At 45.7% G+C, this 12,255-nt stretch overlaps 1 protein-coding gene across 5 annotated transcripts in view; it reads left to right on the forward strand.

Moving 5' to 3' along the window:
- Positions 1 to 12,255, forward strand: part of ARHGEF11 (Rho guanine nucleotide exchange factor 11) — a 302,232-nt gene that overhangs the window by 270,379 nt on the left and 19,598 nt on the right. For all 5 annotated transcript variants that reach the window (XM_040332151.1, XM_040332146.1, XM_040332148.1 and 2 more), the window contains 3 exons: positions 2,487 to 2,542; positions 3,383 to 3,598; positions 11,007 to 11,417. In XM_040332151.1, the coding sequence (XP_040188085.1) occupies positions 2,487 to 2,542; positions 3,383 to 3,598; positions 11,007 to 11,417 (683 nt within the window). The remainder of the gene's footprint in view (positions 1 to 2,486; positions 2,543 to 3,382; positions 3,599 to 11,006; positions 11,418 to 12,255) is intronic.

Genomic DNA, 12,255 nt, shown 5'->3' on the forward strand with positions numbered 1-12,255 from the left:
AAAGCCATGGTGGAGGTAAAGGACTAAGTCTCAAAAGTATTATGACATAAGGGGGAGCTGTAATCAGGAAGTCTAGCCAGAATTACCAGATTTTCAAACATTATCTTCTTGATGGTGGAAGAAAGCCATAGGGTCTTCCATTTGCATTGTCTCACTGAAACGGGCAAACCAATGTGACATGGTGTGGAGTGAGATTGTTTCCATATGCCTCGTACACACGACCGGTTTTTCATGGCAGGAAAACTGCCATGAGAGCTTTTGGCCAGGAATCCCGACCGTGTGTATGCTCCATCTTAGTTTTACAGACAGGAAAACTGATGGAAAAAAAAAGAGAACATGTTTTCTTTTTTCCCGCCTGGATTATCGTCTGACTTTTTCCCATCGGGAAAACCGGTCGCGTGTATGCTTTCCCGAGGGAGAAAAAAAACGTGCATGCTCAAAATCAAGTATGAGACAGGAGCGCTCGTTCTGGTAAAAGTAGCGTTCAGAATGGAGATAGCACATTCGTCACGCTGTAACGGACTGAAAAGCACGAATCATCTTTCACCAAATTTTTACTAACATGAGGATCAGCAAAAGCAGTCCAAATGGTGCCACCGTTTGAATGGAACTTCCCCTTTATAGTCCCGTCGTATGTGGTGTTCGTCACCGCACTTTGGACGGACGGTATTTGGCCTGAACGTGTGTATGCAAGGCTGGCTTGTGAGGAATCCTGTTGGGAAAAACTTTGTTTTTTTTCCTGCAGAGAAAAATGGTTGTGTGTACGAGGCACTAGAATCAGAATGCAAGCTGTATCAGCATTAAGTAGGTAGATTAGAAATACATTTTTGCATCGCTTGGTGGAGAGGTTGTTGACGTAGTAAAAATGACAAGGGGTCAAAACTGAGAGGAACATCAGATAGTTTGAAGTAAATCCTCCTCAGTAAGTTCCAGAACCGGTTAAGAAGAGGACATTCCCAAAAGACATGAAGGGATTGGTATCGCCAACAGAGTGAGAAACTGAGTGAGAATTTTTTTATTAAAGGTACTTATATAGCACCATACATTTATGCAACACTTTACATACATACAGTATATTGTACATTCACATCAGTCCCTACCCTTAGGAAGCCTACAATCTAAGGTCCCTAACTTCACATTCATACATACACTTATTAAGGTCAGTTCACCTGCCAACATTTCTTTGGAGTGTGGGAAGAAACTGGAGTGTCCGGAGGAAGGCCAAATAGGCACCTGAAGAACATGCACACACTGTGCGGGTAGTGCCATGATTGGGATTTGAACTGACTACCCCAGTTTTGCTAGGTAGAAGTGCTAACCACTTCAATGTGCTGCCCATCCTGTGAAGTAAATCTGGAATTGTATATCAGCATGCAAGTAATTTGTATTCCGATTCCTTAACCTTTTGGAATTTGAGTATTTATGTGCTACAGTAGTAGCAGGACACTATCTATCTTGAGGTCTTTTTGCCCAAGCTTGGGTGTGATGACTTTGTGTCCAAATAAGGAAAGGTTCACTTTAAAGTTGAAGCATGGCTTCGCCATTCATAAAAAGCCTTGCCTTCTCTTTAACTAATACACAGTGCTCTGTAAATGGAAGAAAGGAGCTTGTGATGTTTTTCATGAGGAAGTGCAGATGAGTATAAAGGCTCATACACACGGTCAGACATCCAACAAAATTTCCCTTGGATTTTTGTCCTAATTGATTTGTCCGGCCACACCCATAGCATACACACAGGCAGACTTTTCTGCAAACTTTTCTAAAACTTTCCTAACATCACGTGTTTTTTTTTGCTCTTTTCTGCTCTTTACCGCCACCCTTTGGTTAACTTCTGATATTGTTTGTTGCTTTTAACATTGTTTCTGAGCATGCGTATTTGCACTTTGTCCAAAAGTTGGTTGGCTTGCTGTACACACGGTCAGACAAGGCACCATCGGACTGTTGTTGCCGAAAAGTTGGTCCGTTTGCAGACCCAACTTTTTGTCGGATGAAACACGAAAAAGTTGGTCCGATGGAGCGTACACACGGTCGGACAAATTAGAAAAGTTGCAGATTTTGAAGTTGGTTGGCCAAAAGTCCGACCGTGTGTATGGGGCTTTAGCGGGTCATGGGACGCCCTTTCCACAGACACTGTCAGCTTGGTCCTCTGTGGGCAAGGTCACAGTGTCTATTTAACATGACTGTATAGGACTACTGACCAGTAGAAGTGATCATTGGAAGTAAGTGGAATCATAGACAGCAAGGAAAGCCTGACTGGTTTTATTATTTCTTGGACTTTAATCTGGATTAGGTCCATTTTATTGCTCTCAGATTCTACTAAATAATATTCAGATATCACATCAGTCAACCCTCTAGCTCTTTGTCTGAAGTTGGTTGCTTTCAGAAATTGATGATCATATAATTGATGTTGTCTAGTTTTCATCTTAAAAGTAATAAATCAATGATATTATGTCTTGACATATTGCCCATTTTTCTTGGTCTTTCAGTTCGGTGCTACAGGATACTGTTGCCATCAGAAGCAATATCGATGATCTCTCAGCAGGTAAATTATACACATAACTTACTGTTTGTGTTTAAGATTTATGCACCAAGCACCCTTGAGGATACATTCACATCTAGGTAATAGCGTATTTAGGTCATTGTTAAGGCCGAAACAACTAATCGAATAATCTTCCTTCCTCTCTCTTTCTTCTTCCTTCCTTCCTTCCTTCCTTCCTCTTTCTTTTTCCTTCTTCCTGTCAACTTCTTTCTTCTTCCTTTCTCTCTGTTTCTTCTTCCTTCCTCTCTCTTTCTTCTTCCTTCCTTCCTTCCTTCCTTCCTTCCTTCCTTCCTTCCTCTCTATTTCTTCTTCCTTCCTTCCTCTCTATTTCTTCTTCCTTCCCCTCTCTTTCTTCCTCTCTCTTCTTCCTTCCTCCCTCTTTCTTCTTCCTTCCTCCCTCTTTCTTCTTCCTTCCTCCCTCTTTTTCCTTCCTCCCTCTTTCTTCTTCCTTCTTCCTGTCGTCTCTTTCTTCTTCCTTACTTCCTCCCTCTTTCTTCTTTCTTCCTCCCTCCCTCTTTCTTATACCTTCTTCCTTCCTCCCTCCTTTATTCTTTCTTCCTCCCTCATTCTTTGTTCCTTCCTCCCTCTTTCTTTCTTTGTTCCTTCCTCCCTCTTTCTTCTTCCTCCCTCTCTTCTTCCTTCCTCCTTGTTTCTTCTACCTTCTTTCTTCTGCCTTCCTTCGTCCTTCCTTTGTTCTTTCCACCTTCTTTTTCCCTTTCTCTTCTTCCTTCTTCTTCTTCATTTCTCTTTCTTTCTTCTTATTTCTTCTGTCAGCATGTCAGCACATGGGTAGGTTGGCTTTTCATAGCCTAGCACTAACAAGCTCCCCATTTATCCCTGCAGATGACGGTCACAATGACTTCTTGGTTCATTCTCACAAACCTGATGTTCTCCTGGAGGAACCAGAAGGGATGGAGGAGGATGAAGCCCAGACCCCAACACAGGTGCCCTTCCTTTCTACAGTGGAGGATGCAGGAGGCGGGGTGGAAGACCAATCTGATCTGAACCACCAGTGGCCTTCAGTGACCGAGGGTTTAGCAGAATCTGCATTAGAAGATGGTGAGTCAATGACAGATTCTATAATAATATTATTTACCCCTTTATGCTGCAGTAACCCATATGTGTAATGGTACAAAGCTGGGCTTTAAGGCTTCCATGATGCACATATGCGCTCCTGGTTGGATAATGTCTATGTGCTGGGAGTGTGCTCCCAGCACAAAGACTGAGCTGCCGAAGATGACTCTTGGTCCTGAGAAGACATCAGTAGCCAGCAAGACTGGCTTCCGATCATGTGACAGCCAATGAAAGGGGGCCACATGATTGACTATCCTTTCCACCCCCCTGGGCTTTAAGAACTTTTAAAGGGGATGCCAGGGTGGGTGGGAAGGGGTTAAAGTTGAACTGCGTGTAAACGGTTAAATACACAGGAGAATTGCATCTATGAGAGCTTATACCTACCAGAAGAAGTTTTTGGTTTATCTAACCCTAAGCAGCCGGTAAGTGCAGGGCTTTTTTTCTTACAGAATAGGTTCAGGAACTCCCTCCTTCTGAGTCACCTCTTGTGTCCACCCCCTACCCACCTCCAAGCACCATTCATTAGTTTCACCCCCTACCCACCTCTGAGCACCATTTCTTGGTTCCACCTCCGAGGCACCATTCTTTGGTTCCACCCCCTCCCCACCTCCGAGCACCATTCCTTTTCTCCACCCCCTACCCACTCCGAGCACCATTCCTTGGTTCCATTCCCTACCCATCTCTGAGCACCATTCCTTGGTTCCCTCCCCCTACCCACCTCCGAACACTATTCCTTGGTTCCAACCCTTACCCACCTCCGAGCACTATCTCTTGGTTCCACCCCCTACCCACCTCCAAGCACCATTCTTTGGTTTCACCCCCTACCCACCTCTGAGCATCATTCCCTGGTTCCACTCCTTACCCACCTCCGAGCACCGTTTCTTGGTTCCACCCCCTACCCACCTCCGAGCACCATTACATACATTCAGTGCTGGAGGTGCCGGAACTGCGTTCCCCAGCGTTCCTGCTGAAAAAAAGCCCTGGGTAAGTGTATAAATAAATATTATCAAAGGAATTGTTCTGTAAAGCCATCAGGTATCCTGCCTTGCCAGATAGGGCTGTGCTGTGTAACAGAGCTGTGTAATCTCGGGAATGGCTGGACAGAACAATTCCTTTGGTAGTATTTATTTATACACTTACCGGCTGCTTAGGGTTAGGTTTACAAAAATGTGAGGGGTGTGCTTACGTTTGTGAGATACTATATGCATCTCCCCAGGCTGTGGCTGGACAGTGAAATGAGAAGCATTAGACTGATGCGCTCACTCGCTCTCTCTCCGGTTATCAACGCGTTTCTTGTTAGTACACAAACACTGCAATACAGCTGATTAGCCCCGTGTGCTGCTTTTCTCTCTCCCAGTATAAGTTCTGCTGTACAGTGGCTTACAAGAAGTTGACACCAAGGGGTCCATTTATAAAGTTGCATGAAAGTCATAAGCATTTGTGCACACTGGATGAAATGTACCGTATTTATCGGCGTATACCGCACGCCGGCGTATAACGTGCACCCCAAGCTTAGAAGGGAGGTTTAAGGAAAAAACTTACATTTTGGATGTCTTGCCTGGCGTCCGTCTGCGGCCTTGCGTGGGGTCCGTCCAGCCTTGTCGGTGTCCGTCTGCTGTCTTGCCCGGCGTTGCGTCCATCGGCGGCCTTGTCCGGCGTTCGTCTGCGGCCTTGCGCGGTGTCCATCCAGCCTTGTCGGTGTCCATCTGTGGTCTTGCCCGGTGTCCATCGGCGGCCATGTCCGGCGTTCGTCTGCGGCCTTGCGTGGTGTCCATCCAGCCCTGACGGTGTCCGTCTGCTGTCTTGCCCGGTGTCCATCAGCGGCCTTGTCCGGCGTTCGTCTTGCGGCCTTGCGCGGGGTCCGTCCAGCCTTGTCGGTGTCTGTCTGCTGTCTTGCCCGGCGTTGTGTCCATCGGCGGCCTTGTCCGTCTGCCGGGGGTTGCAGCGTTGTGTGTTTGAATTTGGCGCCTCGGTCGAGCTGTGCAGAGCCGGATTTCCGGTGTGTTCGGCTCCTCTCGCGTTTCTGTGGGTGGAGCCGAGCATGGCCGAGCCTAGCCGAACCTAGCCGAGTGCCCAGTACACTCGGCTCGGTCTTTGTCGGCGGCGCTCTGAGACAGCGAGGATCGGCGTATAAAGCGCACCCACGATTTCCCCCTGATTTTAAGGGGAAAAAAGTGCGCGTTATACGCCATTAAGTACGGTAATCGTTATTTTTGTAAGAGCCTGAAGGGGAAAATATGGTATCATTGGGGTGTTTCAGAAACCTATACCACATATTGGCCACCAGATGGCGCTGAATATACAGGCATCCATCTCTTACAAAAAAAAAAATATATCTTAATTCGTTTAGCATGTATGAATGCATCTGACATTCATGGAAGGCGTGTTTTAAAAAATAGACCCTTTTCACTTTTCAAAGTGACTTTTCACCTAGTTTAATGAAGTTTGCTTCAATTATCTAATCAGGTGCAAGCAAAAATCCTGTGTTTTTTTTGTTTTCTCTTTTTAACATGATTGAGTATTCTTTACAAAGTGAATTGTCACCTGGCTTCACCTCATTCACTAAATGGAAAAACATGCTCTGTTCTTTTAGTGAATTACCCGTAGTGTTTATCTCCTACCAGATTTGTCACAAATAAAATTACAATATAGGAGAAAACATTGGGGTTAATTTACTAAAACTGAAGAGTGCAAAATTTGGTGCAGCTCTGCATAGAAACCAATCGGCTTCTAGTTTTTTTTTTTTGTGAAAGTATAATTGAACAAGCTGAATTTAGAAGCTGATTGGCTACCGTGCACAGCTGCACCAGATGTTGCTCAGTTTTAGTAAATCAACCCAATTGTGTAGAGAAAGGTAAGCAACAAGGTCAGCCATGGAAGATGGAAATGCTTTAGGCCCCTTGCACACTGGGGCGTTTTTCATGCGGTACAGCGCTAAAAATAGCGCTGCTATACCGCATGAAAAATCATGCCCTGTAGTGTTCAATGTGAAAGCCCGAAGGCTTTCACATTGAAGCGGTGCGCTAGCAGGAGCGCACCAAAAGTCCTGCTAGCCGCATCTTTACCGCGGTATAGGAGCGGTGTGTTCACCGCTCCTATACCGTGCCTTCCCATTGAAATCAATAGGAAAGCGCGGTATTAACCCTTTTTCGGCTGCTAGCGGGGGTTAAAACCTCACAGCTAGCGCCCAAATATCGCGGTAAATACGACGGTATAGCTGTGCTACAAATAGCGCGGCTATACCGTCACCGCGGCTGCACGCCTCAGTGTGAAAGCAGACTTAGAGCCGGTTCACAAAGGGGCGGCACGACTTCGGGGGCGACTCGGCAAGGCGACCTGAAGACGACTTCAGAGGCGACTTGCAAAATGACTTCTGTATAGAAGTCAATGCAAGTCGCCCCCAAAGTTGTAAAATAACCTTTTTCTAAGTCGGGACGCAACTTGTCAGGTGGCTGAGTCCGGCTCTAAAAGTGATACTAAAGCTTTGTTTAAAAAAAAAAAAAATAACAAACATATCATACTTACCTCCACTGTGCAGTTTGTTTTGCACAGAGTGGCTCTCTTCTGGGGTCCCTTGGCGGCTCTCGCGACTCCTCCCCGCATTAGATAACCCCCTCCTTGAAGCGCTCTCCCGACGGGGTTACCTTGTGGGCGTGCTCCTGAGTACTTCACTCGGTGTCCATAGACACCAAGGGTATGACTAGGCCTCGCCCCCCGGCGCCCATGTCATTGGATTTGATTGACAGCAGCGGGAGCCAATGGCTGCACTTCTATCAATCTATCCAATCAACCAATCAAGTGACATTGGCCAGTTTAATAAAATGTGGAGTGTTTTGGGGGGGGGGGGGCGTGAGTGTTTTGGCGTCCCCCTGTCAGAACACAGCAGCTCAGTAGGGAGGGGGTCACTGTACTAACGTTGGATCGTTAGTGCAGCGACTCCGACCGGAGATGACAGTTTTTTTCTGTTCAACCCGCTGAGTTGAATTGAAAAAATAACTCGTAGTGTGTACCAGGCTTAAAGCGTTAGTAAAGGAAAATTTATTTTTCATTTAAAATAACAAACATGTCATACTTACCTCCACTGTGCAGTTCGTTTTGCACAGAGTGGCTCCGATCCATGTTTTCTGGGGTCCCTCGGTGACTGTCTCTGGTCCTCCCCGCAAGTACTGACCACAGTCATGCGAGCGATCGCATGGTGATCAGAAATTGCGGACGCGCTCCCGTGATACAGCGAGCGGCCATAGCTGCTCACTGTATCACTCGGCCCCGCCCCTCGGCGCGGCGCATCACTGGATGTGATTGACAGCAGCGCCAGCCAATGGCTGCGCTGCTCTCAATCCATCCGCTCTAGCCAATCAGCGGCCAGGCTGAGCGGCGAAGAGGATCTTGGGACCGCACAGGACTTTCGAGGGGTCAGTTAAGTATAACGGGGGCTCGTGGGGGGGGGGGGGGCGGAAGCATCCAATGTTTTTCCCCCTAATGCATAGATTGCATTAAGGTGAAATTTTGTTTTTCTTTACAACTCCTTTAAGTCTTAAAATACATCATATCTAGTTGTGTACGATTTAAAAGCAAAATTATCATTTTATACTGTTTACATGTTTGTTTGTTTTTAACTGTAGTGCTTCATTGATAATCACTGACAATCAAAACAAGCTCTCTATTCTGACTCCACCCAGGGCTGTCTTTAATGTTGATTGGCAAAAATTCTTGTCCTCCCCCCATGCAATTTCGCTGTCCATCTCCTCTGAGACATACAATAAATATCAGCTAGACTAAAAAAATTGTTTACTGTATCAGATCAGACAGTGATTGTAATTGGTTGCCAGAGGTTACAGTGTATCATTATCACTTACAGGCTGGTTGCTAGAGGTTACAGCACTGATTATGGCTCACTGATTAGTTGCTAGAGGTTACAGCACATGATTACTTCTTGTTAATTGGTTGCTAGAGATTACTGTACAGTAATACTGCTCACTGGTTGGTTGCTAGAGGTTACAGCACATAATTTCTTCACTGTAGATGGGCATATTACCGTGTTTCCCCGAAAAGACACCCTACCCCGAAAATAAGCCCTACCTGGATTATCGGGGTGGGCTGCAATATAAGCCCTACCCCGATAATAAGACCTAGTAAATCGCAGAAAAAAAAACTTTTTTAAATGCTGGCTAAAGCATTTAGTTTGCTGCGGTATATGTAAAACAAAGTATGCACCCACCGCTGCCCCGCCGGAGGTCCTCTTCTCTCCCCCCGGCTGATGTCTGCTGCTGCTTCCTCTTGTGCGCGCATCAGCCGGGGATCGCGGCTATTCTCTTTCCTCCCCTCCTCCCTCCAGATGCCGTCTTCAGCGCATTGACGTCAGCGGCAATCCGGCTCTTCTTTCTCCTCCTCTCCTCCCGCTGACGTCTGCGCCCCCTCCCTTTTCACTGCACGGAGCGGGCTGACGTCACCAAATCCGAACTCCTCATCACCTCAGATCTCAGTGCAGAAAAAAAACAGGTACCGTACCCCATACTTTTAACGGTATACCAGTATAAAACTGAACCTCAGACCACAATATGACACAGTATCACAGTACCAAAAATAATGATCTAAAAAACGGAGACTCCTGACTTGATAAGGGGGGGGGGGGGTAAAGGAACAGGATTTTTATTAAAGCAACAACCAGCCAGACAGACTTGCTGTAAATGAGAGATTAGGACCAATGGTTCAAAGGAAAATGAAGATGACTGTACCGGTATTTGAAAACATTTTGTTTAAATGTTGTTCAATGTACATACCGTAAATAAATAAGCCCTACCCTGAAAATAAGCCCTAGTGTGTTTTTTGTGACTAAAATTAATATAAGACCCGGTCTTATTTTCTGGGAAACACGGTATATACATATAAACGCTGCCTTTATTTACATATGAATGCCGCCGGGCTCAGCTATTTACATATGAATCATGACGCTATTTACATATGAATGATGGTTATTTACATGTAAACATAGGGTCTTCAGGTGATTCATCTGTACACAACAATATGGCAGAGCTGGGCAGCATTAGTAGCAGCACTTCACACTGAGATATCAGGACACAACACAGGACTACAATTTCAAGGGAATTTAAACTGGGATAGTTGGCAAGTATGAGGCAGCTGCTTTGGGCCCCACAACAATGACAGGGCCCAGGGCAGCTTCCCCTTTTGCCCTGCTTTAACCACTTAAGGACCAGCCCATGTACATATACGTCCACAATATGGCACGTACAGGCACATGGGCGTATGGGTACGTCCTCCCCTATTAGCGGGTGGGGGGTCCGATCGGGACCCCCCCCGCTACATGCGGAGGTCGGGTCCGCTCGGGGAGCGATCCGGGACCACGGCGCGGCTATTTGTTTATAGCCGCTCCGTCGCGATCGCTCCCCGGAGCTGAAGAACGAGGAGAGCCGTGTGTAAACACGGCTTCCCCGTCCTTCACTATGGCGGCGCATCGATCGCGTCATTCCCTTTATAGGGAAGACACGATCGATGACGTCATTCCTACAGCCACACCCCCAAACAGTTGTAAACACATACACAGTGATCCCTAACTCCTACAGCGCCGCCTGTGGTTAACTCCCAAACTGCAACTGTCATTTTCACAATAAAGAATGCAATTTAAATGCATTTTTTGCTGTGAAAATGACAATGGTCCCAAAAATGTGTCAAAATTGTCCGAAGTGTCCGCCATAATGTCGCAGTCACGAAAAAAATTGCTGATCGCCGCCATTAGTAGTAAAAAAATAAAAAAAAATAAAAATGCAATAAAACTATCCCCTATTTTGTAAACACTATAAATTTTGCGCAAACCAATCGATAAACGCTTATTGCGATTTTTTTTACTAAAAATAGGTAGAAGAATACGTATCGGCCTAAACTGAGGAAAAAAAATGTTTTTATATATGTTTTTGGGGGATATTTATTACAGCAAAAAGTAAAAAATATTGCTTTTTTTTCAAAATTGTTGCTCTATTTTTGTTTATAGCGCAAAAACTAAAAACCGCAGATGTGATCAAATACCACCAAAAGAAAGCTCTATTTGTGGGGAAAAAAGGACGCCAATTTTGTTTGGGAGCCACGTCGCACGACCGCGCAATTGTCTGTTAAAGCGACGCAGTCCCGAACTGTAAAAACCCCTTGGGTCTTTAGGCTGCATATTGGTCCGGGGCTTAAGTGGTTAAAGATGGCCCTGACTTCACCTCTTGGAAGTATTTTTTGTCAGTAACTATTTTAATCTGTCATTTGATTGGTTACTGCAAACAGACACGTTTCTATTCTTTCAGTTTTCAAATATCTGTCCTATTTATCAAACTAATGATTTGCACATCATTCCCGTTGACGACTTTGTAATATATTGTGTGTCTTCATTTAGTCCAGCATCTCCGGGAGCTGATTCTACGAAGCTTTTACCCCATAAGGCATTCAGATTATGATGCTGCCCCTGTGACTGAGCCAGAGGACGATGTCACACCCACACCATCAGTCACCGGTGGGGCCGGACACCCGTGGGAGACGACGACAGACTCGGTATTAGAGACATTAGATGGAGACATTTTGGGTGATCACAGGGAAGATCCACCCTTCAGACCTTCTAGCATTTCAGAAAGTGGTAGGTCTGTGGTGGACCTCACTAACCAGCACAAGAGAACATCTAACGATGGAGAGGAAAGTGTTTGGAACCAGGTGGAGAACCACCCGCATAGGACGTCTCTCCTGCCCTCTGAGACATCTGAAGCTGCTTCTGAGGACCAAACTAACACAAGCTACAAGGTTGTCAGGAAAGGTAAGGAACATTGGGCACATTTAGCCTCTGTGTATATTCACTTGAGTTTTAGACTTCTAGGTGACTTTTTTATGCATGATCTATCAAAAATATATAACAGACAATTAGGTCTTTAACCACTTAAGGACCCGCTCATGTACATATACGTCGGTACTTTAAAGATGGATATTTCGGTAACGGCAGCAGCTGCTGCCACAACCGAGATATCCATCTTTTCTTTGAGCGGTCCTGTAAATGATAACGGTGGTCTCCGCAGCGGATTCGCCGCAAGATAACTGTTATCGGCGCCGGGAGAGGGGCCCCCCTCCCGCCGCTTACCGGAGCCGTCGGCAGTGCCGGAGGCGATCGGGTCCTTTCCTCTCTTCGGCTGGGATACAAGATGGCCCCCACCCGTCCCCATACCATAGCAGGGCAGAAGTGACGTCAAAACGTCACTTCCGCCCATGCTTCTTAAAGCAATATTTTCTAATTGTCATTTTTTCAAATGACAATGTTTTTTTTTGCATTCAAGTCTAAATATGGGATCTGAGGTCTTTATGACCCCAGATCTCATATTTAAGAGGTCATGCTTTTTTCTATTACAAGGGATGTTTACATTTCTTGTAATTGGAATAAAAGTGACCCATTTTTAATTTTTTTTGTGTGGTAAAATGAATAAAAATAAATAAGAAACCCCCAAAAAAATGTTTTAAAGCGCCCCGTCCCGACGTGCTCGCGCGCAGAAGCGAACGCATACGTGAGTAGCGCCCGCATATGAAAATGGTGTTCAAACCACACAAGTGAGGTATCATTGCGATCGTTAGAGCAAGAGCAATAATTCTACCCCTAGACCTCCTCT

The sequence above is a fragment of the Rana temporaria genome, chromosome 13 (assembly GCF_905171775.1).
Source record: "Rana temporaria chromosome 13, aRanTem1.1, whole genome shotgun sequence".
In the NCBI taxonomy this organism is placed as follows: Eukaryota; Metazoa; Chordata; class Amphibia; order Anura; family Ranidae; genus Rana; species Rana temporaria.